Source organism: Ornithorhynchus anatinus, unplaced genomic scaffold (genome assembly GCF_004115215.2).
Source record: "Ornithorhynchus anatinus isolate Pmale09 unplaced genomic scaffold, mOrnAna1.pri.v4 scaffold_264_arrow_ctg1, whole genome shotgun sequence".
Classification (NCBI taxonomy): domain Eukaryota; kingdom Metazoa; phylum Chordata; class Mammalia; order Monotremata; family Ornithorhynchidae; genus Ornithorhynchus; species Ornithorhynchus anatinus.
Window position 1 is genome coordinate 953049 of NW_024396743.1, and position 23763 is coordinate 976811.

A 23763-nucleotide genomic window follows, 5' to 3' on the forward strand; every position below is an offset into this window, starting at 1 on the left:
CATCAGGTGGTCCCACGTGAGGCTCACAGTTAATCCCCATTTTACAGATGAGGGAACTGAGGCCCAGAGAAGTGAAGCGACTTGCCCACAGTCACACAGCTGTCAAGTGGTGGAGCCGGGATTCGAACCCCTGACCTCTGACGCCCCAGCCCGGGCTCTTTCCACTGAGCCACGCTGGTGGTCCCCCTTGGGGCTCCCAGTCTTCATCCCCATTTTCCAGATAATAATAACGTTGGTATTTGTTAAGCGCTTACTCTGTGCAGAGCACTGTTCTGAGTGCTGGGGGAGATACAGGGTCATCAGGTCGTCCCATGCGAGGTTCACAGTTAATCCCCATTTTACAGATGAGGTCACTGAGGGACAGAGAAGTGAAGTGGCTTGCCCACAGTCACCCAGCTGACATTACTGGGCACCTACTATTCCTTCATTCAATAGTATTTATTGAGCGCTTACTATGTGCAGAGCACTGGACTAAACGCTTGGAATGGACACTGCGGCAACACAGAGAGATCATCCCTGCCCTGCCCAATAAACAGTTCCTCTTCCACCCCGAAAACCTTTCACCTCAGCCCTTCCACCCTACTGAATTTATTCATTTTTCATTCATTCAATAGTATTTATTGAGCACTATGTGCAGAGCACTGTACTAAGCGCCAGGAATGTACAAATTGGCAACAGATACAGTCCCTACCCATTGACGGGCTTACAGTCTAATTGGGGCAGATTTTTAATCTAACATCCCCTACTCCCGGCTAAAACTGAAAAGGAGCAGCACGGCCTCGTTAATAGAAGCAGGGTGGCTCGGTGGAAAGAACTCAGGCTTGGGAGTCAGAGGTCATGGGTTCAAATTCCATTCAGTCACTTGTCAGCCGTGTTACTTTGGGCCAGTCACTTCTCTGGGCCTCAGTTCCCTCATCTGTAAAATGAGGATGAAGACTACGAGCCCCACGTGGTACAACCTGATTACCGTGTATCTCCCCCAGTGCTTAGAGCAGTGCTTGTCACACAGTAAGCGCTTAACAAATGCCATCATTATTATTATTATAGAGCAAGGGCCTTGTCAGGACCTGGGTTCTTACCCCAGCTTCACCCCTTGCCAGCTGTGTGACCTTGGACAAGTCACTTGTCTTTGCCTCGGTTACCTCATCTGTAAAATGGGGATGAAGACTGGGAGCCCCACGTGAGGCACGGACTATATCCAACCGGATTAGCCTGTATCTACCCCGGTACTTACTATGTGCTGTACAAAATAAAGGAAAAAAAATACACGTACCATAAAAAATGCATAAAAAATTGCACATACCAAAGAAGAAAAAAGAATGAAAAAACTCTTCCCAGCGCTTCAGGGAGAGCAAGTGAGGCTTGTAGACAACTCTACTGCACTGTCCTAAGCACTTAATTCAGTGCACCACACACGGTAAAAGCTCAATACATGCCATTGATTTAATTGTTGGATAATCTTTGTTCCTACCCACCCTCTATTCCAGGTCAGGCAGGGAGAGCCCCCCGAGGCCCCCAGTCACCTCAGACCAGGGCCCGATCCACACTTAAGACACTGGATTGTCCCTGTCCCCTGCTGGGCTGTAGATGACATGGTGACCCCAAGGAGAGCCGTGATTTTGCTAACGGGGTCGGTGGGTGTAGAAGGACCCCAGCCAATTTTGGATTTCGGAGTTGGGGGCTGAGCCCTCACCCCATCCCCAGAACTGGGGTGAAGCATGGGACTGCAGTGTAGGCTGGGAGCTTCGGAGACCTCGCCGGACCAGAGATTGGTTTTGATATTTAAAAGTTGGACATTTTTCTTTGATTTTCACTCCCTGGACTCTTCCTGAGCCACACACACAGTAGTTGCAACGTTTATTGAATGACCCACTGGGGACGGCAAAATAAGAGACATTCCCTGTCCACATTGCATTTCCAATCTAATGGAGTAGGGACGAGCACTCAACAAAGAGAGTAGTCATTAGTTTGCAAACCCCCCCGGGGCGGTGTCCTTCGCTGATCCGGTTCTCTCTCAGGGGTTCAGCCAGGCACCTTACATTCAGCCTTTCTCCACCATCAGCCACCCTCCCTGGATTCTGGGCTGCCACAATGCACCACAGAAATCGCCTTTATTCACATCCTGGGTCCGGACAACCCTTCCCGGCCGTCAGGGCCCGGCCCCGCAGTGGCGGGTGAAAACTGGGGGGTGTCAGGGAGGGGCTCCGCCCCTCCAACCCACATCCCACAGGATCCAGACCGGCTGGAGGCCCGGGCAGGTCCGCCCCTACTCAGTAGATGCCGTAGCTGGGCTCCTGGCTGTCCCTGTAGCGATCCAGGTAGCGCAGCGGCTGCTGGTGGGGGAACTTCCTCTGTTTGGGGTGGTAGGGGGGCGGCCGCACGAAGTCAAACACCGGCTCCCGCATGTCTGCAGGAGAGAGCCGGGCTGGGCTGGGGGAGACGCTCCGCTGCGCTCCCTGACCTCCCCAGCCCCCTCCGGCCACCCCCTAGTCTCCCTTCTCCTTCCAGCTGCGAAGTGCCGGGACCGCTGCCCTCCTCCCGCGTAGGAGCCTGTGCCCGGCCCGACGGCTTGGAGCCCCATACACCCCCGGCCACCCCCGTATCTCCCAGTCCCTTACTCAGCAGCCGGTGGAAGACAGTGGTGACCGAATCGTCCCAGCGGCACTGGAAGAAGGCCAAGCCAGCCGGGGTCATGGAGTCCTGGTGCTTCCTGTAGAAGTCGAAGGTGCGGAAGGTTCTCTGGGCCAGGCTGGAGCTGCGAGGAGAGGGAGACTGGTAAGGGGGGAGGAAAAGAGAGTCCAGCTGGCCGCCGTTGCCCCGATCCCCACAGAGTCCCGCCACGGGCTCTGCCGGGCTCTCTACCCACTCGGACAGCTCCTGCCGGTCCTGCTGGGGGGAAGACGGTGGAAGGAGCAGAGGAGAAGGTGAAGAGGGAGGATGGGGGTATGAGAGATGACGGCGGTGGCCGGGGGTAACCCGGCAGGGAGGGGATTACCACGGCGAGGGCCGAGTGTCCTCGGAGAAGTCAATGAGGTGGTCCTGCTTGAAGAGGAGGAAGACGAGGCGGTGGAAACCGGTCCCCCGGGCGGGGAAGGGGGGCAGGTAGTGGCACTGCTCCTGGCCCGCGGCCACCTCGTTCCCCGGGATGTTGGTCCTGTTTGGGGACGAGCAGGGCGGATCCGGTCACCCACCGGTTGGCACGATGTTGCCGTCTCGCCCCCTGGACTGCTCCCCGGCCCATCCCGGGCCCCGCCCCCACATACTCACACCAGCCAGTGGACGTATTCGGCGTCTGGCTCCAGGAGGTGCCCGTCTGCAGGCAAACACAGAGAACCTCCTTATCCGGGGGGCCACTGGGCTGTGAGCTTTCGGGGGGCCGGGACCGGTCTGTCACCAGCCTCTCCCGGTCCGTGGAAGGGCGCTCAGGGCCTGGCGATCGATCGACCCTTCAGGAAGGGACGGAGCCGGGGGGCGGCCGGGCGGGTCCGACTAACCCCTCCACCCCCAACACGAGGCCCGGAAGGGTGAAGGGGAAGGGGCCAGACGCAGTCTGGATCCCGGGGTAACAGCTGCTACTGACCCAGACTGGTGAACAGCAGCGTCCACAGGGAGCCCTCCTCGGCCTCGAACGTCACGTCAGGGGCGCCGAAGGCCTGGCGGGAAGACAGAGAGGGTGCCGGAGGTGGCCAGAGGAGGGGAAGACCCGCGGGGAGAGGGGATGGCGGAGGGTGCCGAAGGGGGTTACCTCGGTGGGGGTGACCTCGTTCCCGTGGTACACGGGCATCACGTAGTCCCCGTCAAGGTTGTAAGCGACCCTGAGGTGGACCCGGGGCACGAAGGTGGCTCCTCGGAACAGGTCCCGATACAGGCCGTAGTGCTCAGCCACACGCTGCCTGTGGTAGGGGCCGGCGGTCCTCTCCCACTCGGCCTTCACCTCCTCCAGGGGGATCAGGGCTGTGAGGGGAGGAGGGTCAGTTGGCGGGGTCCACCCTGCCCCTTGTCCCCAGGCCCCCAGGGTGGGGGAGCGCTCTCCCACCTGTCCGGAGGCGGGCCGCCCTCTCCAGCTCCGGTGAGCTCCGGATCTGCTTCAAGAGCTCCTTCCGCTCCCGGAGCTGCTGGCGGCGGCGCGTCTGGGCAGGGGGCAGCCCGATGTCCACCCGGTCTTCGGGATCTGGGGGAGAGAGGGGTCACGCGGGCGCCGGGCGGGGACCTGAGACAGAGGGGGTCCGGCCGGGGCGGCGACCGGAGGCCTTCTGTCCGCAGCCGGGGCCGGATGGTTACCTGGCTCCTCTCCGAAGTAGTCCCGGTAGGTCTTCCACCAGTGCGGCGCCTTGGCCTCCCGCTCCGCCCGGCGCCGGTAGCGGTCGAAGCTCCGGTACTTTTCCAGCGAGGCCAGCCGGCTCACGTCCACGTCCTCGTTGGGCATCGGCCCCAGCGGCGCGGCCCGGCGGGCCAGGGCGGCTGTGGACGTGAGGTCAGTAGGGTCAGATTGTCGGAGGGTAGGGGGGTGACGGTCGGCGCGGGGGTCGGGCGATTATTACTACGGTATTTGTTGAGCGCTTACTACGTGCCAGGCACTAGTACTAAGCACTGGGGTGGATACAAGCCAATCAGGTCGGACAGGGGTCCTGTCCCGCACTGGGACTCGTAGTCTCGATGCCCATCTTACAGATGAGGTCACTGAGGCCCGGAGAAGGGAAGGGACTCGCCGGGGCCACACGGCAGACAAGTGGCAGAGTTGGGATTAGAATCCGCGACCTTCTGACTCCAAGCCCCGTGCCTCCGGCCACCACGCCACGCTGCTTCGGATGCAGAGGGTGGTCAGCGCGGAGGCTGGGGGAGCGGCGTGGTTCAGAGAAGCAGCGCGGCTCAGTGGAAAGAGCCCGGGCTTGGGAGTCAGAGGTCGTGGGTTCTAATCCCCTCTCTGCCGTTTGTCAGCTGTGTGACTTTGGGTAAGTCATTTCACTTCTCCGGGCCTCAGTTCCCTCATCTGGAAAATGGGGATTAAGACCGTGAGCCCTCCCGGGTGCTTAGAACAGTGCTTTGCACGTAGTAAGCGCTGAACAAATACCATCATTATGGTTATATTATTAAGGGTCAGGGAGGGGTCAGCGCAGGGGTGGAAGAGCACGGAGGGGGTCGGTGCGGGGAGCGGAGAGGCTAACGCCGCTCCAGGAATAATAATAATGATGGGATTTGATAGGCGCTTACTATGTGCGAGGTACTGTACTAAGCGCTGTGTTGGACACGGTCCCTGTCCCACAGTCTCCATCTCGGATGAGGGAACTGAGGCCCGGAGAAATGAAGGGACTTACCCAAGGTCACCCAGCGGGCAGGGGGCGAAGCCGGGATTCGAACCCAGGACCTTCTGGTCATGGTCAGAGAAGCAGCGGGGCTCTGTGGAAAGAGTCCGGGCTTGGGAGTCAGAAGTCATGGGTTCGAATCCCGACTCTGCCGCTTGTCAGCTGGGTGACCGGGGGCAAGTCCCTTCGCTTCTCTGGGCCTCGGTGACCTCATCTGCAAAATGGGGATGAAGACCGGGAGCCTCATGGGGGACCACCTGATGACCCTGTATCTCTCCCTGCGCTTAGCACAGTGCTCTGCACAGAGTACAAGCGCTTAGCAAAGAGCAATATTATTATGATTGTGGGTCCCAGGGCGGGGGTGGATCCAGTGTGCCAGGCTGGTTGGGGGGAGGACGGGGCGGCCCCGCTCACCGGTGGTGCCGAAGCCGCGTGCGGCCGCCCGGCCTCCGCAGGCTCCCGCCCCTCCACACCACACCGTCCTCGCCAACGCCGCCATCTCTGCCCGGCGCGATGCCTCAGCGGGAAGCCCTAGCCACGCCCCCGCCATGCGCCCCCACCAATCAGGGCAGGCCCAGACTCCCAGGCACCGCCCCCCACGCCGCGCCTCCACCAATCAGGTCAGAGTCAGACTCTCGGGACTCGCCCCCACCCCGCGCCCCCACCAATCAAGTCAGGGCCAAGCCCCAGTCCCCGCCCCCACCCCGCGTTCCCACCAATCAGGGAAGGCCCAGACCACCAGGCCCCCGCCCCCACCAATCAGCTCAGGCCCCGTCTCCCAGACCCCGCCCCCACGCCGCGCCTCCACCAATCAGGTCAGAGTCAGAACCTAAGGCCACGCCCCCACCCCGCGCTCCCACCAATCAGGGCAGGCCCAGACCCCCAGGCCCCCGCCCCCACCAATCAGCTCAGGCCCAGACTCCCAGGCCCCGCCCCACGCCGCGCCCCCACCAATCAGCTCAGGCCTCGACTCCCGGGCCCCGCCCCCAAACCCCAGGCCCCGCCCCAGCCCCCCCTTCCTCTCACCAGAGGCTGCAGAAGCCCCCGCACGCTTTATTTAAATTTATTTCAATTAAACGGTTTGTTAGTAATAATAATAACGTTGGTATCTGTTAAGCGCTTACTATGTGCAAAGCACTGTTCTAAACGCTGAGGTGGATACAAGGTCATCAGGTTGTCCCCCGTGGGGCTCCCGGTCTTCGTCCCCATTTTGAGAAGCAGCGTGGCTCAGTGGAAAGAGCACGGGCTTTGGAGTCAGAGGTCATGGGTTCGAATCCCAGCTCGGCCACTTGTCAGCTGTGTGACTTTGGGCAAGTCACTTCACTTCTCGGTGCCTCAGTTACCTCATCTGTAAAATGGGGATTAAGACTGTGAGCCCCACGTGGGACAACCTGATTCCCCTGTGTCTACCCCGGCGCTTAGAACAGTGCTCGGCACGTAGTAAGCGCTTAACAAATACCAACATTATTATTATTATTATTTACAGATGAGGTCACCGAGGCCCAGAGAAGTGAAGTGACTTGCCCACGGTCACCCAGCTGACAAGTGGCAGGGTCAGGATTGGAACCCATGACCTCTGACTCCCAAGCCCGGGCTCTTTCCACTGGGCCACATTGCTTCATCCCAAACCCTCTGTTGCCATTCCGGTCTAGTACCCCCTCTGCCGCCCCCACCCCTCACCTCATCTGTCTCTGTGAAAATGAAAACTAACAGGCTCCAATCATAAGAAAAGGTGTCGAATTCTTCTGTCAGATTAAAAGCGTTGGGGAAGAAAAGGGCTACTCTCAAGTCACCCCCACCTACACTGCACGAAGTGAAGCTTTGAGTCACCCAGGGAGTCACCGACCAGGTTATTCAAGCTCAAAAGTGGCCACTTTTGTGTCGACCGGATGATGGAGCTGGGAGCTGGCCGGGGGCCTTCTGTGCGCGGAACGCTGTACTAAGTGCTCGGGACCACCCACTCGTTTGTAAGCTCCTTGCGGGCGGGAATCTCTTAGAGCCGGGAATGGAGGAGCCTAGGGTCCCATCCCTTGTCAACTGCCAGATGAACAGCTCCTGGTCTGGCCCCAGTCATACGGCTGTGTGTCGCAGAGCAAAGCTCACAGATCAGAGCCAGAGCTCTCGAACCCCGGGTCGTTAGGCTACCGTCTTGGCATAATAATAATAATAATGTTGGTATTTGTTAAGCGCTTACCTTGTGCAGAGCACTGTTCTAAGCGCTGGGGTAGACACAGGGGAATCAGGTTGTCCCACGTGGGGCTCACAGTCTTAATCCCCATTTTACAGATGAGGTAACTGAGGCACAGAGAAGTGATGTGACTTGCCCACAGTTAGCTGACCCGTGGCAGAGCCGGCATTCGAACCCATGACCTCTGACTCCAAAGCCAGTGCTCTTTCCACTGAGCCACGCTGCTTCTCTATGGCATGAGACACGGCATGAGACATCACCATTCAAGCTGGGGCGAGGCGGACATTCAGATGGACGGAGGCGGCCGGAAGGGCAGATTCGGTTCCAGGGGACCCGTCCACATCCAGATCAGTTGTCTCCCCGTCCCCCTTCTCCTCCCTTCTCCCCTCCCCCCGTGCTGTTTTTCTTCTCAAGAGGGGAAGCGATAAATCGGATTTTGTCAGAAGTGGCGGCGGCAGTAACGGCGTCTTTATTTCGCGAGTCGAACCGACCTGGTCTTCGCAGGGCCCCATCGCCGCCGCTCCAATGATCCGCGGGGTCATCGGCTCCCCGACCCGCTTCCCGCCGCTGCCGAAGCCAGAGCGGCCGCCGCCGCCCATCACGGTTCGGCCGCTCTCGGCCCCCTAGGCCGCTGCCCCCTCCCGCCGGGAAGCCGCCACCCTGGAGAACTCCGGGGCGGGGCGGGGACTGCGAAGCAGCGCCCGAAGGGAGAGCGGTGCCCAGCGGGGGCACGGCCACGGGGTTCGGTCGCAGGCCGGACAGGGTACGCCCGGTGGCCGCCGGGGGCACCTTGGCCCGGACCGTGCCCTCCGGGAACGGCAGCGGGTGGACCGGCTGGGCGCCGCTCAGGCCGGGTGGGAGGAGGGTCTGCGCAAGGTCTCCAGGAAGAACTGCTCGTCCTCCAGGAAGTCCCGGTCCTGAGGCGTAGGGGGTGGGAGGGCAGGGGACGGTGCAGATCAGAGAGCAGCCGGGGCCAGACACCCCAACCTCTTGGGAGCAGTGCGACCCTTGCCCTGCCCCCCACCTGGTACCTCGGGGAGGGCGTGAGCCCCATCCTGGCTGCCGGAAGCCCAGCTGCCCACCCCGCCCGTCTAGAGGGGCAGCGGGGGCGGGCGGGAAGTGGGGGACGGAGGCCTCCTCGGGGCCCGGGGGCCCCGCCAGCCGGTCGCCAGACTCACCCGCTGAGCGGAGTGTTTCAGCAGCACCAGCCGGGCACGCAGCTGGGAGGTGCCCGAGGGAGGCTGGCTGCGAGAGGGGAGGCCGCCGCCGCCGACGGGAGAGGCTAAAACTGGAACGATGATGATTATCAGGGTACTTCTTAAACACTTACTATGTGCCGAACGCTATTCTAAGCGCTACGGTAGAACCGAGACCATCGGGTTGGACACGGCCCCACAGCCTCACTGGCCTCGGAGGTAGGGTCAGAGGCAGCGAGACCCCTGGGGAGGACGGGGTGTCCCTGGACAGCACCCTGGGATCAGCTCAGCCCCCAGCCGGACGGGCCAGCTGAGCTGGGGTGTCCCTGGACCAGAGAGACAAGTTTAGGTATCCTTTAGCTCGTGGCCCCCAGGGAAACCTCCGCCCATCCCTGCCCTCTCCGCTGCCCCATCCCGCCCTGCCTCCCCACCCGTCCTGAACTGATTTTCAAAGCTCCAAACTCAAACCAGGCCCCCTGAGCAGCCCACCTCAGCTGCCCCCGGGAGCCCCCACCCTCCGCCCCAGGCCACCCTGTCCCTCCTCCAGCCAGAGGCACCCACCGTGCAGGCTGGAGAGGCCCGGGGGCCCGTGGGGGAAGCCGTGGTGGAGGTCATCGCCGGGGGCGTCCAGCCGCCACCTGTGCTGGGCCAGGTTCAGATGCTCCTGGGGAAGAGTAATGGGAGGCGGTGAGGAGAGGGGGGACCGGGCGAGGGGGCGAGCAGGGGGGAGGGAGGGTCCTCACCTGGTGCACCTGCTCTTCCTGCTGCCTCAACTGCTCCTGCTGCTGCTGCACCAACTGGAGCCGGGCCTGATGCCGGGCCCGCACCTGCCGCGCCTCCTGCAGTGCCCGCTCGCCCTCCTCGAACTTCCGCGCGGCCACCTGGGCGGGCCAAAGCACGGGCTTGGCCGGTGCCCCCGGCGGCCGGGCTCCGCGGGCTCCCCGGCCCGGAAGGCCCAGGCCGCCCACCCCCGTAGGGCCCACGGACCTCGCTCATGCCGTCGACCTCCGCGGCCCGCTGTCGGAGGCGCCCGGCTGCCTCGCTGACCCGGCCCTTCTCCTCGCTCAGCAGCCGCCGCTCCCGCTCCAGCGCCTCCCGCTCCTCCGCCAGCCGCTGCTCCCCGGCCCGCAGCTCCCCGGCCCGGACCTTCAGCTCCGCTTGCTCCTGGGGGTGGGGAGACCGCTTGGGCCGGTCCCCCTCGCCCCCCAGTGCCCCAGCTGAGCCCAGGGGGCTGTGGGCAGGGGCCTCGCTGGGCGCAGCTGAGGACTGGGGTGAACTTAGGGGCACCGGGGCCGGCAGAGGTAGGCAGCGCGGCACACACCTTGGCCAGGTGGAGGACGGTCCCCTCCCTCTGAGCGTCAGCCTGCAGCGTCCGCTCCACCTCGCGCTCCGCCCGCTCCTTCTGCAGCTTCTGCTGCGCGTAGAATTCGGCCCACTCGGCCGCCAGCCGCCGCCGCTCCTCCCCGCACTTGAGCAGGACGGACTTCTGCTCCTCCAGCAAGGCGCTCTGGGACGGACGGATGGACGGATGAGCTTCGGGTGGCCCCCGTCCCGACCCCGGCCGCCCGGCCCCGGGGCCCCGGCCACAGACCTTGGCCCTCTCCAGCTCCTCACGCTCCATGGCCGCCTGCTGGCTGGCGACCCTCCTCTGCTCCTCCAGGGCTCGCTGCGAGGCCTCCGCCTTGCACTGCTCCGCGCTGACCCTCCAGCGTTCCTACGGCCCCGGGCGGAGACGAGCAGGTCACGGCGGGCCCCTCGGGCCGCAGCCGTCCCTTGGCGCCGGCGAGGCCGGTTCCCTGGGCCCAAGGACCGGCCCCCTGCCCCCGGGCCTCCTCACCTGCTCCAGGAGGCGGCCCTGCTCCCCTAGCCGAGCCTCCATCTTGGCGATGGCCCCGTGCAGTCGGCCCCGCTCCTCCTCCGTGTCCCGCTGCTGCTGACTCAGTCGGTCCTGCAGCGCTGTGGGCCGACGCGGTCACCGCCAGGGCGGTGGGAGAGGGGTGGGAGAGGGGTTGGGGGGGGGGAGGCAAGCGGGGGCACCCGGGGTTGGGGCGACGGGGGAGGCCCGTTTACCGCGGAGCTGCTCATCACGCTGCCGGGCCCCCAGCTCCCGCTCCTGGGTGGTGGTGACGTGGGCGGCTTCCACGCGGGATGAGAGGTCGCTAAGATGGCAAGAAAACTTTTCCATCTGCTCGATGATGCTATTCAGGGACCTGGGACAGGAGCAGGGCAGGATCAGGGTGGGCCAGGGCAGGATCAGGGTGGGCCGGCACAGGTTCGGGCTAGGGCAGGGCAGGGTGGGCGCGATCAGGTTGGGGCAGGAGGGGGGCGGTACCGAGTGTGGGAGGTGGCGCTAGTCACGGCGTCGATCTCCCGATCCTTCAGCTGCTTCAGCCGCCGCAGCTGCTCCTCGTGGTCTTGGCGCATCTCCAGGACGGAGACCCTGCGGGCGGGACGGGAGCTCAGGGGGCAGCCGAGCCCCTCGCCTTCGCCCCGGCCCCCGGCGAGCCACCCGGCGGAACGTCAGCCGAGCGGTCTCCGAGGAGGCCCGACGGGGCCGAGACGGTGGGAGAAGTCCCGGGGCCCACTAGGCTGGGCAATCCCGGGTCGAGCGGGCCCTGCCCGTCGAAAAGGCCCAGTGTCCCGGCCCCCGGCCCCCGGTGACCCCTCACCGCTGCAGGTCACGCAGTCGTTCCAGCTCCCGGTCCTTCTCCTGCTCGACGGCCGCCAGGCGGAGCTGGTGCTGGGCCTGAAGCTCCGCCAGGGCCTGCTCGGCCTCCTGGCAGCGGGCCCTGTGCCGGCTGGCCAGTTCCTCGTTCTCCCTCCGGAGTCGCTCCTCCCGCTGCTCGAATGACATCTCCAGCACCTTCACGCGGCTCCTGCCGGCACACACCCTGCTGGCCCAGTCCTCCGGGCTTCTCCCACGGGGCACAAAGACCGCTTCGGCCTCGAGGGTGAGGGGAGCTCAAAAGCAACCCAGCCCGCGCCTCCGGGGCAGGGACGGCCTAGGTTTCGATGCAGCCCACTCTTGGCCCGGGGCGGGTCGGGGCCGGAGGTGGGGCTAGGGAGGAGAGCGTCCGCGGGGTACCTGTGGGCGTTCTCGATGAGTTCCAGGTCCTCCCGGTGTCGCTGCTGCAAACTCTCCAGCAGGAGCCCCTGCTGCGTCCTCTCCAGCTCCAGCTTCCGCACCTAGACGGTGGGCAGGGGCAGAGGGACGGGGATAGGGCCGGGGCCGGGCTGTCAAGGGACGGCAGGAAACTCTCAGGACCCCGGCCCCTGGGGCTCCCTGCTGGATCCCGGAGCGGCTCCCGACTCTGACCCGCTGAGGCATTCGGACCAGCCTCTCCCTGTGGCCCCCACAACAGTCCCCGCCCGCCATCCCCTCACCCCCCACAGCCCCTCCTCTCCTACTCCGACCTCTATGCCTCTCCCTCCCACCACCCCTCCCTCCTCCCCATTCTCCCTTCCCACCTCCCTACTCCGTTTTCTCTCCATCCCTCACCTGGGCCTCCAGCTCGGCCAGCCGGGCCTGGGCCCGTAGCGGCTCTGTTCGGCTCTCTGTCGGGCTGACAGGCAGCTGGGCCGGGGCCGGCGGGATCCGTCTCTGGTCCTCCCGGCTACCGGGCAGCAGGTCCTGCCCTCGGGGCTCGGGGAGAAGGGGCTGCAGAAGACGGAAAGGTGAGGAAGGACCGGCACGTCAGGGATCGGGCCGGCAAGGGCTGCACGGCCTGGGTCAAGAGCCCCTACACTGAGCCTAAACTAGAGGCCCTGTGGCCCCTGGCTGCCCTGCCAGATCCCACGGGCCAGAACAGAGCCCCACAGATGGACCCCGACCTGGGGGCCACAGCACCCACACCTACCAGGGTCTCCGAGCATCTTGGGGGGCAGAGCTGGGCCTGGTAGGGGAGGGGGTGGTGCAAGAAAGGCTTGGGGTGGTAGGAGGAAGTGGGCCCTGGGTCCAGGCGGTGTTTGTGGGCCTTGGGGGTCACACCGGCAGACCCGAGTTCTGACCCTCTGGGGGCAGAGATGCCCCATCACAGGGGACATCCCTCCTAGGGAGCTCCCCAGCCCTGGCCTACCCTGGGACCCCATGATACATTCGGGTGTCCCCGCCTGGGCAGCACTTACCCCTGCCCTGGTACTCTGATGGTCCCCAGGAGAGCAGAGGTGGGGCCTAGCCGGGGATAGGTGGGAATTGACAGTCCCCCTCAGATCCTCCCTGCTGGCTCAGAGAGGGACCTCAGAGAGTTTAAGGGGACTACGGCCTCCTACCTGGGCAGACGCAAAGTCCGACTGCTCCCGAGGCCAGGGGCTACCGGCCGGAGGTTCTGGAAATCAAACAAGAAGTGGTGAGCGTGGGGGGAGGGGAAAGCCCACCCCCTCCTGCCCGCTCAGAGCTCCTCTGGACTGAGCAGGGAACGCCCAGATGCCCTCTAGACTCGGTCTCCCCATGGGGTGGAGGGGCTCACCGGCTCTGGGGGAGTCTCCGTGAAGCCCCTCGCTGCTCGGGGAGGCGGCCGGCACCTGGGCAGCACAGGGCGCCCTGCAAGCGGGGAGGGAGAGGAGAGAGAGCTGGTGTCTGGCAGACCAACGGACGGACGAACGAACGGCAGGCAAGTGGGGGGATGGGGATGAGGGAGGGAAGATATCCAGAGGGCAGGAATGGAGGGAGGGAAACAAGAGTATTGCTCAGAGCACTTCGAAACCTCCCAGCACCAACCTGAGAGCAGGGGCTGCCCCCAGGCAGCACCGGTCCCCCCGTGCGCCCACCCCCACCCTCAGGAGGGCTGCCGCAGGCAGCAGACCTACCCAAAGCTGGTGGGTCCGGCAGGCCGGGCATCCCGGCTGGTACCCGGAGCCCCCTGGGCCACCCCTGGCCCAAGCCCTTCGGAGCTGGCCCCTGGTTGGCTGGAAAGAACAGAGGGCCACGGTAGGGGCGGATCCCATCTCACCAGTCATCCACCCGAGCTCCCTCCCCCAGTGCAGTTGTAAGTGCATTAAGGTCAGGGGTCAGCGCACGGGGAGCTCCCCATGTCCTGACTGTACATTCCCCAGTGGTCTCACCCCAGCGACGGGGTCGCACCCATACCAATGGGCCAGTGACCGGTCACATCCGGCTACCCACTTCGGGGCCGGCCGACCCCCTACGTCGGAAACCGAGGATGCCTGCGCCACCCGCCTCCTCCTCCACCGGGTGGAGGATGGTGCGTGCCGGAGGGGGTGGCTGACCCACAGACAGGCTGTTCCAGAAGGCTAATGGGAAGGGTGGGAGAGCTCTGAAGATGGGTCAGGAGGTCAATGGGTGTGCCTGGATTATTTCTGCATCCTCCGTCCAGGCCCCTAGAGCTAATAGCTGAGGAGGCTGGAAAGGGACAGGAGGAAGGGTTGTCATGGGGAAGGTGGAGACGGGAAGCCAACCGACAGGGCCAGGGCGCCTATACCTGCTGGGAGGCCGAGGGACCCCGGGCCCGGCCTGCCCCTTCCTGGCTCGCCCCCTGCGTGCCAGGGCCTGGCTCAGCCAGTCTTCCGACTCCTCCTCGCCCTCCTCCGATGGCTCCTTGGGGGCGGATCCCCCCTCCACAGGCCGCTCAGCCCCAGGAAGGGTTGGAGGGTTTGGGGTGGAGCCCCGGGCGGCCACCCCCCTGGGCTCCACGGTGGGAGAGGGGAGCGGGGAGTCAAAGTCATTATCTTTCAGGCCCAGCCAATCGGCTCCTCTCTTGCCAGGCTGGGCGGAGGCGGCGGGAGAACCTGGCTTGGCTTGCTTCTGCTCGCTGAGGTGTTCAGCCGAGAACCTGTTTCCCGAGTCATGAGGGAGGCAGAGGAGAGAGGTCTGGCCCGGGGCCCCGCTCCAGCACCAGACAACCCCCCCGCTTCTCGTCTCCACAGTAAACAATACCGACGGTTTGCCATCCCCTTCCTGCAGAGGGGGAAACCGAGGACCACAGAGGATGATGGGCCAGGGGCAGAGCTGGGAATAGAACGCAGGGTCCCTGATTCCCAGCCCAGTGTCCTGTGCTGTGTCTGCTAGGCCGCACCGCCTTCCTCGAGGGCCCTGGTCCGGTACGAAGGGGCGGCCACGGCTGATTTCCTACCTGACAGACGGCCGTCGGGGAGGCCGGCCCTCCGAGGCCAGGGTGGGCTGGTAGGCTCCGAAGGTCAAGTCCTCCTCTGCCTGGGCATCTTCTCGTTCTGAGAGGGACAGAGCCGACGCTGCCGGAGCCGGGACCCATCCTCCCCTCTTCCCACCTGGCCTCTCCCCAGCCGGACAGGGGTCCCGGCTTCCTCCGCTCACCGGGTTGCTTCGGGCGCTCATCCTCCAGCCGGCCCCTCCGACGCTCCCCCGCGGCCGGACGCTCTGGGAGCCTGGGGGCAGGGCTCCGTCCCAGCAACTCATCCAGCTTGGTCCGGGCCGGGCGGGGCTCTTCCCTGCCAGGGCAGAGGGGCTCGGGGTCAGCGCCCTAGGGCATGAGGAGCCCGGATAGGGTTGGAGCTCGAGCGGTCAGACCCCTGCCCGATCTACCCCTCTGGGCCAGGTTACCCTGGTTCATTTTCAGACCCGGAGCCCTCGGGGGCCACCTCTGCCTTCGACCCTCCCTTCCCCTCCGAGACCTCCCCGGTACCGCCCTCACTGCCAGCCCAGGCCTCAGAGCTCAAGGGCGTCCCTTACTGGTTGCCCCTGGATGGCTCGCGCCCGGCTTTGGGGCCATCCCCGAATCCCAGCGCAGCCATGAGGTCGTCGCTGTCATCAAATACCAACTCCTCCTTCTTCGGGGCTGGTGGGCCGCTGGCAGGTCCGGGGACAGCGGGTTCTGGAAAGTGGAACCCAGGGCTGGCCAACCCCAGCCTCCCCTGCCAGCTTCGGGGCTGGTCCTTTGGAGGATGGCCCCCGAGGCCACATGCGGTCTCTCCCTCTGTGTCCGTCCTGCCCTCCGCTGTGCCCAACCTTGGTATCGGAAGTAGGCTGGAGGGCAAGGCGGTGTGCCAGAAGCCACAGACCTGCCTGGGGGGCCCGGCCCCATTCAGGCGGCCCCTCCTCGCCCTGGTCTTCACTGCCCATCTGAATCTGCAAGGCCGTAGTTCCCGACTCCACTGCGCTTTTCCCAAGGGCTCGATACGGTGCTCCACCCACCACGGGTGCCCCATCTGGACTATGGATCCACAGATCGGTAGAACCGCTCCCCGGAAAGGGAGTTCCCAACCCCCAATACCTCGCTCTCTGGGGGTGCTGGGGCTCTGCTGGGGAGCGGCTTTGCTCTCTGGTCCCGGGGTCTTCTTGTCGGCCTCCCCCTCCTCGTCTTCGGAGAGGAGGCCTGCCAGGGGGTCCGCGGCATCTAAAAAGTGGAACGGTGGTGGTTGCTGCTCAGCCCAAGGCTCTCCGCTTCACACAGGTGGCTCTCTCCCTCCCCCGACCTCCTGCTCCCTCTGCCCTACGGGGACAGAACCTCCCGGGGGCAGAGCGAGGTGAGCCAGAACCCCCCAGGGAATCGGACACAGACCCAAGTGACCAGGTCCCCCGCAACCCCGTCCGGCCTGAACTGACCTGGGGGACAGGGCTGCGGGGCCTAGCTGCCGGTAGAGCCCCAGTGGCAAAAGAGGCAGCAGAGAAACCAATTTCACCCACTGTTTCCGGATACCCTCATCCGGTCCCAGGCCAGGCTCCGGCCCATTCCGATTTCTAACCCTCTAGGTCCCATGGGGGGCTGCCTGGGGAGTTCAGGGGGCAAGTGACACGCGGCTTCTTCCCTCCCGGTGTGGGCTTGCTCTGCGCCTGGCCAGATGGGGTAGGAGCTGACTTCAGGGATGAGGGGCCCCAGGGAGAGGAGGGGTGGCTGGGGGGGCCGGAGGGCCGAGGGCCCGGTACCTTCGAAGGAGAACTTCCGGGGCTGCCGGCCAGAGCCGCCGATGGAGGGATGGGGTTTCTGGTTGCGAGAGGCCTCTCCTACGGGGTTGGAGCCAAGGGCTTTGGGCAGGATTCTCTCCCTGCTTCGGCCATCATCAACCCCGCCCCACAACAACCTCCACCCGACTACTCCTCGGCCTGTGCCGAGAGCTCAGACCCCACCACACTGAGAGCCCCCCAACAGGCTGAGGTGGAATGAATATATCAGGTGGCCGCTGAGCAGGGAAGGGCCTCAGGGCCCCCGAGAAGGAACCCATCCTTCTCCATTACCGAGCGCCCTCCGGCCACGGCCGGGGAACCGGTTGGCCAAGGGTCCCCAATTTCACGTGCAAGCTTCTTGGAGCAGTCTGGAGCCAGGCAGTCAACTCCCAGGCTTTGCTCAGGTAAAACCAACGCTGGCTTTCCGTCTCTGAGTAAAGCTAAGAGCCCTGGAGGCAATTCCCGGGATGCAAGACTTCCACTTAGCACCCGAGGCCGGCTGCATTACACCTCCCGGCACCCATAGGGTCCCTGGGCAGCGAGGAGTGGTCCAACAGTTGCAGTGGAAGTGGAATGTACTGAACGCCTCCTGGACTCCAGATACCAAACTAAGTTCCGAGCCAGAAATCTGCAAGAGCCTGGGGGCTTCCCTCCTGTTCTCCCTCAAGAGCTCCAGCGTCTCCCCGGAGGGGCTCCTGGAGCACCACCCCCAACACGGATCACCTCTCTCCCTAGCGGTAAATGTCCCTGCAGCTCTTGGGGGGTCACCGGGCGACTCCTCCTTCCCAGAACCCTTTGCGACGGCCTTAGCCACCGGACTGGATCTCCTCCGGCCGAGGAGGACGGCATCCATTTCATCCATGTCCTGGGAAAGCAGGGGGGGCAGGGTCACTGGGGAAGCCCCGTGGCTCCTCTCCGTCGGTTGTTCCCTAGACCTTCCTCTGAGCCTAGGGTCTTATGTGGTCTCTGGACTCGAAGCGGGAGGGCTGGTGGACCCTCCCCACTATCCTGAGGCGAAACTGAGGCCCTGGCCTGAGGTCCCACCACCGCCTGCAGAGCCGCGGGTGGGCCTGGGCCTCCTAGCCTCTACCTTTCCAGCACTGACCACCCTGCTGAGTGCTTGGCCCAGAACAAACTTGCCAAAAGCCTGCAGAGCGACCTTGGCTAAGTTGAGGGAAGGCTGCCTCTCTTGGCTTTGCCTTTCCCACCTGTAGAATGGGGATAATGGGTAGCAAGGCCTAGCGGAAACAATTCCAGACTGGGAATCGGGAGTCCTGGATTCTGGTCCTGGCTCTGCCCCTGGACTGCCGGGTGACTGAACCTCTCTGGGCCTTGGTTTCCTCGTCGGCAGAGTAGGGATAAAAGGTCTGTTCTTCCTTCCTCTTTAATGTGATCCCCAGGGCAGACAGGACCTGTGCCCGATTGGATTATCTTGTATCTACCCTAGCGCTTAGCACAGTGCATGGCAAGAGTTCCAGAGCAGCAGGCTACCTTCATCGACTGGAGTAGAGCTTCCGGGTCGGCGTCGGAGACTTCCGAGACCTAAGTGCCCACAGAGGGAAAAGGCAGAAGAGCAGACAGGCAAATACGCACACATAGACAAATGCACGCACACATTCACGTTAGCACATCGCTGGGAGGCGGCCACGGCGTCACCCTCCCCCTTCAGGACTGGGCTCGGACAGCCACATGGAGGCTTGGGGAACGAATCTGCTCTGAAAGCAGAAATCTGCTCCCATGGCGCCCTGCCTGGTCCACCCCTGCAGTGCCAAGGAGTCACCGGGGCGCCGGCCCCACAGAGTCCCAGGGCAGGCTCACCTCAGCCTCCTTGTCGAACTGGGCTGCCTCTGGGCCAAAGATATCACCGTCCGGGAAGGACCTGCAATGCCCGATGACACGGCTCTGGGGGCTCGGCTCTCCCCGGCACCAGGAGTCAGGCAGGAGACACCGTCACAGAGGCCCTGATGCTGGATGGGCCCGGGAACCCGGCACCCCCCAATTCTTGCGTCCTCACCTCCGACCGGCTGTCGAAGGCGGCTCCCGGGACGGTCTTGCATTGCCCTGGTCAAGGACAGGGTGAGCAGGTGCAGGGTCTAGAAAGGCAAAGCCAGATCGGTTTGTAGACTTTGGGGTCAAGGGTTCAGAAACCATAGCCTCTCCACCAGGGCCTGGGATCAGAAACCAGTCTCCCCATCTGGGCTGTCTTCCAGGACCTACTCCCTTCCCCCTTCTCCCATTGGCAAGGAAGAGTTGAGGGTTGGCAGTGGGGGCTGGGAACACAGCACCCCCAGCTAGTTAGGATGGGGCTCGAATCCGGCTACACGATTCCCTGCCTATCTGGGGCCCCTGGGAAGCCCGGTACCTTGTTCTGGGGTTCAGGGCCCGCAGCCCCCATCCAGGACTACCTCCTGCCCAGAGAGGCAGGGGGTGGCTACAGAAGGGTAGACGGGATTGAGAGGAGAGAAAGGCCCGACTCAGCCTCATGGGGGAAGGGACACTCACCGTCTTCGCCGAGGAGAACCCCGAGGACATCATCAATGGAGGCTGGAAGAGAAGTGGAAACTTGGGTAGAGAAAAGGGTGCCCAAACCGAGCCCAGCCCGTGGGACAGATGTCAGATGTGGAACCAAACTGGCCCAATTGGTTCTATCCCTCCAGGGTCAACACTTCTTGTGGGGGGTGGGGTGGTATCCTCATTCATTCTGGCCCATGCCACCTCACCAGCACCCTGCGGTTCAGAAGCAGTCCTAGTGCACTGCCAACCAGCTGGGAGAGCTGTGCCCTCCTGGGGTGTGGGGCACTACAGTCTGCATCAGCACTGCCCTCTGACCCACCCAAGGCAGAGAAAACAGGCCTCGAGCCCATGGAGGGGCCTCTAAGGATATGGGCCGAGGCAAGGGAAACCTTTATGCTGGTTCTCCTAGCCTCTGCACTCACCTCTCAGTCCTTTCTTGGCTTTGGGAGCCTAGGGAGGAGAAAAGATGTTGCATTAAACCAATCGAGCAATGAATCACAGTTTCAATAGTCAGTAGCCGTGAGTCTGCGGCTGGGAGAAGGTGAATGTGAGCTGGGCTGGTCACCAATTTGCCATTCGCCCTGGAAGCTCTCTCAAATGGTGGTCTTCGAGTCACCTCCTCTAGATTGTAAATTCCTGGTGGGGCTGGGAAACTGTCTACCAACTCTCTGGTATTCTACTCTCCCAAGTACACTGCTCTGCACAGAGGAAGCACTCAGTGAATATCATTAATTGATAGATGTTTATCTTTTTTTTAAATGGTACTTGTTAAGCATTTATTATGTGCCAGGCACTGTACTGAGTACTAGGATAGATACAAGATAAGCAGGTCGGACACACAGTCCCTGTTCCACATAAGGCTCACATTCTTAACCCCCGTTTTACATGTGAGATAACTGAGGCCCAGAGAAGTGAACTGACTTTCCCAAAGTCACACAACAGACAGATGGCAGAGTTGGAATTAGGACCCAGGTCCTCTGACTCCCAGCCCTGGGCTCGTTCCACTAGGCCACGCTGCTTCTCCCCAGAATGGAAGCGCTCAGCTCAACGGATCTGGTGCCCACCACCCAGCCAGAACAGTGAGAAAATGATCAGTCAGCGCCCACCGGATTTGGGTCCCACCCCCTGTAGGGTGTGCCAGTTGGGTTTTGACAGCCAAGGGAGCAAACTGTACCTTCAATCTTCTAGATTACACATTTTCAGGCTGCCAGGTGGCGATGCCCACCTACCATTTCCAGAGTGCGGCTCCTTGCCAAGGGTTTCTTGGGTCACGATCCACTTCCGTGTCACCTGATGGGTGGGTAGTCGGCCCACATCTGACCTAGCCTGGTAAGGAAAATAAACATGACACCCGGGCAACCGACCTGCCTCTGAGCACTGGCATCTCAGCCCACTCCGGTCTTTTCCACAAGGGCCAAGTCAGTTTAAAAGTAACGATAACATTACAGCATTAATTAAGTGCTCTCTCAGTGCCAGGGTCTGGGTGGAAATGAGATAATCAGATTGGACACAATCTCTGTCTCACGTAGAATAGATGATCGGAGAGGCACAACAGAGCTCTGATCCTGATTTTAGAGATGTGGGACCTGAGGCCCGGAGAGGACGTGACTTGCCTACAGTCACCCAGCAAGCCAGCGATAAAGCTGGGTCTGGAGTTCGGGTCTCGGTTCCGGGCTCGATTAACACAAAACGGAAACCTGACTGTCTCTATCCCGGAGCTTAGACCAGCGCTTGACATATAGTAAGGGCTTAACAAATACCATAAAAAAAATACAACTAGCAAAAGGCAGGGCAGGAGAATTCTAGGGGCCATTGGACTCCAACTGTCCTCCTCTCCCACACTGAGGAACAGCTCATCCCCTTGCCACCCCTCCAAGGCAGGTGTCAGAGTCTCATACGTCAGGCTATTTGCCCACTAGTGAGTAAATGGTTCGTGGGGACCCCACACATTTCTGCCCTGCCCTGAACCCGCTTTCTCCTGCAGGTCTCCCGGTCAAGTTCCAGATCTTCCAACCCCCAGAGGTGGCCATTCTCGGGGTCTCCCGCATGCCACTCGCCAAGGGAAGGATGGCCCGGGGTAGCTGGCTACGGACTCCCTGGTAGCAAGGTGGGACTGTGACCACCACTGCCCGGCCCGGGACAGGCTGGGAGGGAGGGCGGGGGGCGAGGGTGGTCCATCTCTTCCTCCTGCCTGCTCTGCAACATCCCTGTCCTCCTCCCATGCCTCCCATCCTTGGGCCTTTCCTCAGGTCCGTGCTCTTCGCCGAGTAAGCGCTCAGCAGGCGCGATAACTGCTTAGAGGAGTGCGTGGCACATAGTAAAAACAGTGGTATTTGGTAAGCGCTTACTATGTGCAGAGCACTGTTCTAAGCGCTGGGGGATACAAGGTGATGAGGTCGTCCCACGTGGGGCTCACAGTTTTAATAGCACGTGCTTAACAAGTACCACACTTCAGCGCTCGGGCCAGTGCTTTGCACACAGTAAGCGCTTAACAAATACCATCGTTATTAATACATTATAGACAACTGAGCCCCTAGTTCTCCCTGCTCAGCCTCCAGCCCACTCTCTCCTTTCCCTCCTCTCTCTCCCCTCACAGTCCTCCCCGCTCCCCTCAGTTTTTCCAAACCCCAAGATGTCGAAGTCGACGCCCCTCCCGCTCCCAGCCCCCTCAGGGACCCTAATCTACCTCCTTCGCACCCCCCGCCCCACCATGGCCACCAACCACCACAGCCGCCCGGCTTTTGTGGAAGGGCCGGAGCGGGCGCGGGGTCCTCTGGGAAATGTAGTTCGGCCGCCTCCGAGCCGAACTACACTTCCCGGCATGCCTCGCGCGGCGGCCGTGGGCCGGGCGGTACGCGCCTGCGCACTTGGCCTTGGCGGCCCGGTTCGGGGGCGAGCGGAGGAACCGTCCTTAGACATTGGTTTTTGACCTTGATTTCCTCCATTCGGTCGTATTTATCGAGCGCTTACTGCGGCTCGAGCACTGTACTAAGCGCTTGGAAAGTACAGTTCGGCAACAGAGACGGTCCCTTCACAACGGGCTCACAGTCCAGAAGCGCTCAGAGGAGTGCTTGGCGCGTGGTAAGCGCTTACCAAGTGCCATCATCATAATAATGTTGGTATTTGTTAAGCGCTTACTATATGCTGAGCACTGTTCTAAGCGTTGGGGTAGATACAGGACATCAGGTTGTCCCACGTGAGGCTCACAGTTAATCCCCATTTTCCAGATGAGGTCACTGAGGCCCAGAGAAGTGACTTGCCCATGGTCACACAGCTGACAAGTGGCAGAGGCAGGTTTCGAACCCATGACCTCTGACTCCCAAGCCCGGGCTCTTTCCACTGAGCCAGGCTGCTTCTCATTATCAGAAGGGGGGAGAGGACGACATAACAAAAGACCTAGACAGGCATCGATAGCTTTACGTTGGGCCATCGGGCCACCCTGATCCCAAAGAATCCCAAACTAGCCACAGGCCGGGGGGCGGCTGGAGTCTCAGGGATAGTCGGTCGGTCCTACTTATTGAGCGCTTACTGTATGTACTGTTCTAAGCGTTTGAGAGAGTCCAATACAACAACGAACAGACACGTTCTTTGCCCACAGCGGGTTTATTCATTCATTCATTCATTCATTCAATAGTATTTATTGAGCGCCTACTATGTGCAGAGCACTGTACTAAGCGCTTGGGATGAACAAGTCGGCAACAGATAGAGACAGTCCCTGCCGTTTGACGGGCTTACAGTCTAATCGGGGGAGACGGACAGACAAGAACAATGGCACTAAACAGCGTCAAGGGGAAGAACATCTCATAAAAACAATGGCAACTAAATAGAATCAAGGCGATGTACAATTCATTAACAAAATAAATAGGGTAACGAAAATATATACAGTTGAGTGGACGGGTACAGTGCTGTGGGGATGGGAAGGGAGAGGTGGAGGAGCAGAGGGAAAAGGGGAAAATGAGGCTTTAGCTGCGGAGAGGTAAAGGGGGGATGGCAGAGGGAGTAGAGGGGGAAGAGGAGCTCAGTCTGGGAAGGCCTCTTGGAGGAGGTGATTTTTAAGTAAGGTTTTGAAGAGGGAAAGAGAATCAGTTTGGCGGAGGTGAGGAGGGAGGGCGTTCCAGGACCGCGGGAGGACGTGACCCAGGGGTCGACGGCGGGATAGGCGAGACCGAGGGACGGCGAGGAGGTGGGCGGCAGAGGAGCGGAGCGTGCGGGGTGGGCGGTAGAAAGAGAGAAGGGAGGAGAGGTAGGAAGGGGCAAGGTGATGGAGAGCCTCGAAGCCTAGAGTGAGGAGTTTTTGTTTGGAGCAGAGGTTGATAGGCAACCACTGGAGTTGTTTAAGAAGGGGAGTGACATGCCCAGATCGTTTCTGCAGGAAGATGAGCCGGGCAGCGGAGTGAAGAATAGACCGGAGCGGGGCGAGAGAGGAGGAAGGGAGGTCAGAGAGAAGGCTGACACAGTAGTCTAGCCGGGATATAACGAGAGCCCGTAATAGTAAGGTAGCCGTTTGGGTGGAGAGGAAAGGGCGGATCTTGGCTATATTGTAGAGATCTAGAAGGATAAATGGGATGGCTAGTCGTCCGGGTGTCAGATGGTCAGGCCCTGAATCCAGTTCCGATACAGCCTGGGTGCCGTACCAGACCCCGGAGAGGTCAGAACGCAAAGTGCCTGAAGGAAACGTGGATGTGT

At 62.1% G+C, this 23763-nt stretch overlaps 2 protein-coding genes across 2 annotated transcripts; both read right to left on the minus strand.

The window, feature by feature from the left end:
• Positions 1-1840: 1840 nt before the first annotated feature.
• On the minus strand, positions 1841-5820 carry MRPL38 (mitochondrial ribosomal protein L38). The gene is made up of 9 exons (XM_029057100.2): positions 5718-5820; positions 4282-4461; positions 4037-4171; positions 3746-3954; positions 3581-3653; positions 3268-3313; positions 2996-3154; positions 2619-2755; positions 1841-2407 (listed from the first exon to the last, which is right to left on the minus strand). Exons 1-9 carry the CDS (start codon positions 5800-5802, stop codon positions 2271-2273), a joined length of 1161 nt encoding a protein of 386 aa, XP_028912933.1. The 5' UTR covers positions 5803-5820; the 3' UTR covers positions 1841-2270.
• A 2110-nt stretch (positions 5821-7930) lies between these two features.
• On the minus strand, positions 7931-21844 carry FBF1 (Fas binding factor 1). Its single transcript, XM_029057103.2, has 30 exons — positions 21764-21844; positions 20307-20403; positions 19500-19527; positions 19066-19107; positions 18578-18656; positions 18382-18442; positions 18055-18105; positions 17287-17428; positions 16546-16623; positions 15893-16015; positions 15352-15493; positions 14977-15110; positions 14777-14873; positions 14126-14476; positions 13494-13592; positions 13154-13227; positions 12957-13012; positions 12187-12345; positions 11773-11873; positions 11357-11563; positions 11020-11127; positions 10758-10897; positions 10525-10643; positions 10279-10401; positions 10009-10194; positions 9675-9851; positions 9431-9568; positions 9249-9351; positions 8670-8779; positions 7931-8408 (listed from the first exon to the last, which is right to left on the minus strand). Exons 2-30 carry the CDS (start codon positions 20307-20309, stop codon positions 8337-8339), a joined length of 3303 nt encoding a protein of 1100 aa, XP_028912936.1. The 5' UTR covers positions 20310-20403; positions 21764-21844; the 3' UTR covers positions 7931-8336.
• Positions 21845-23763: the final 1919 nt, after the last annotated feature.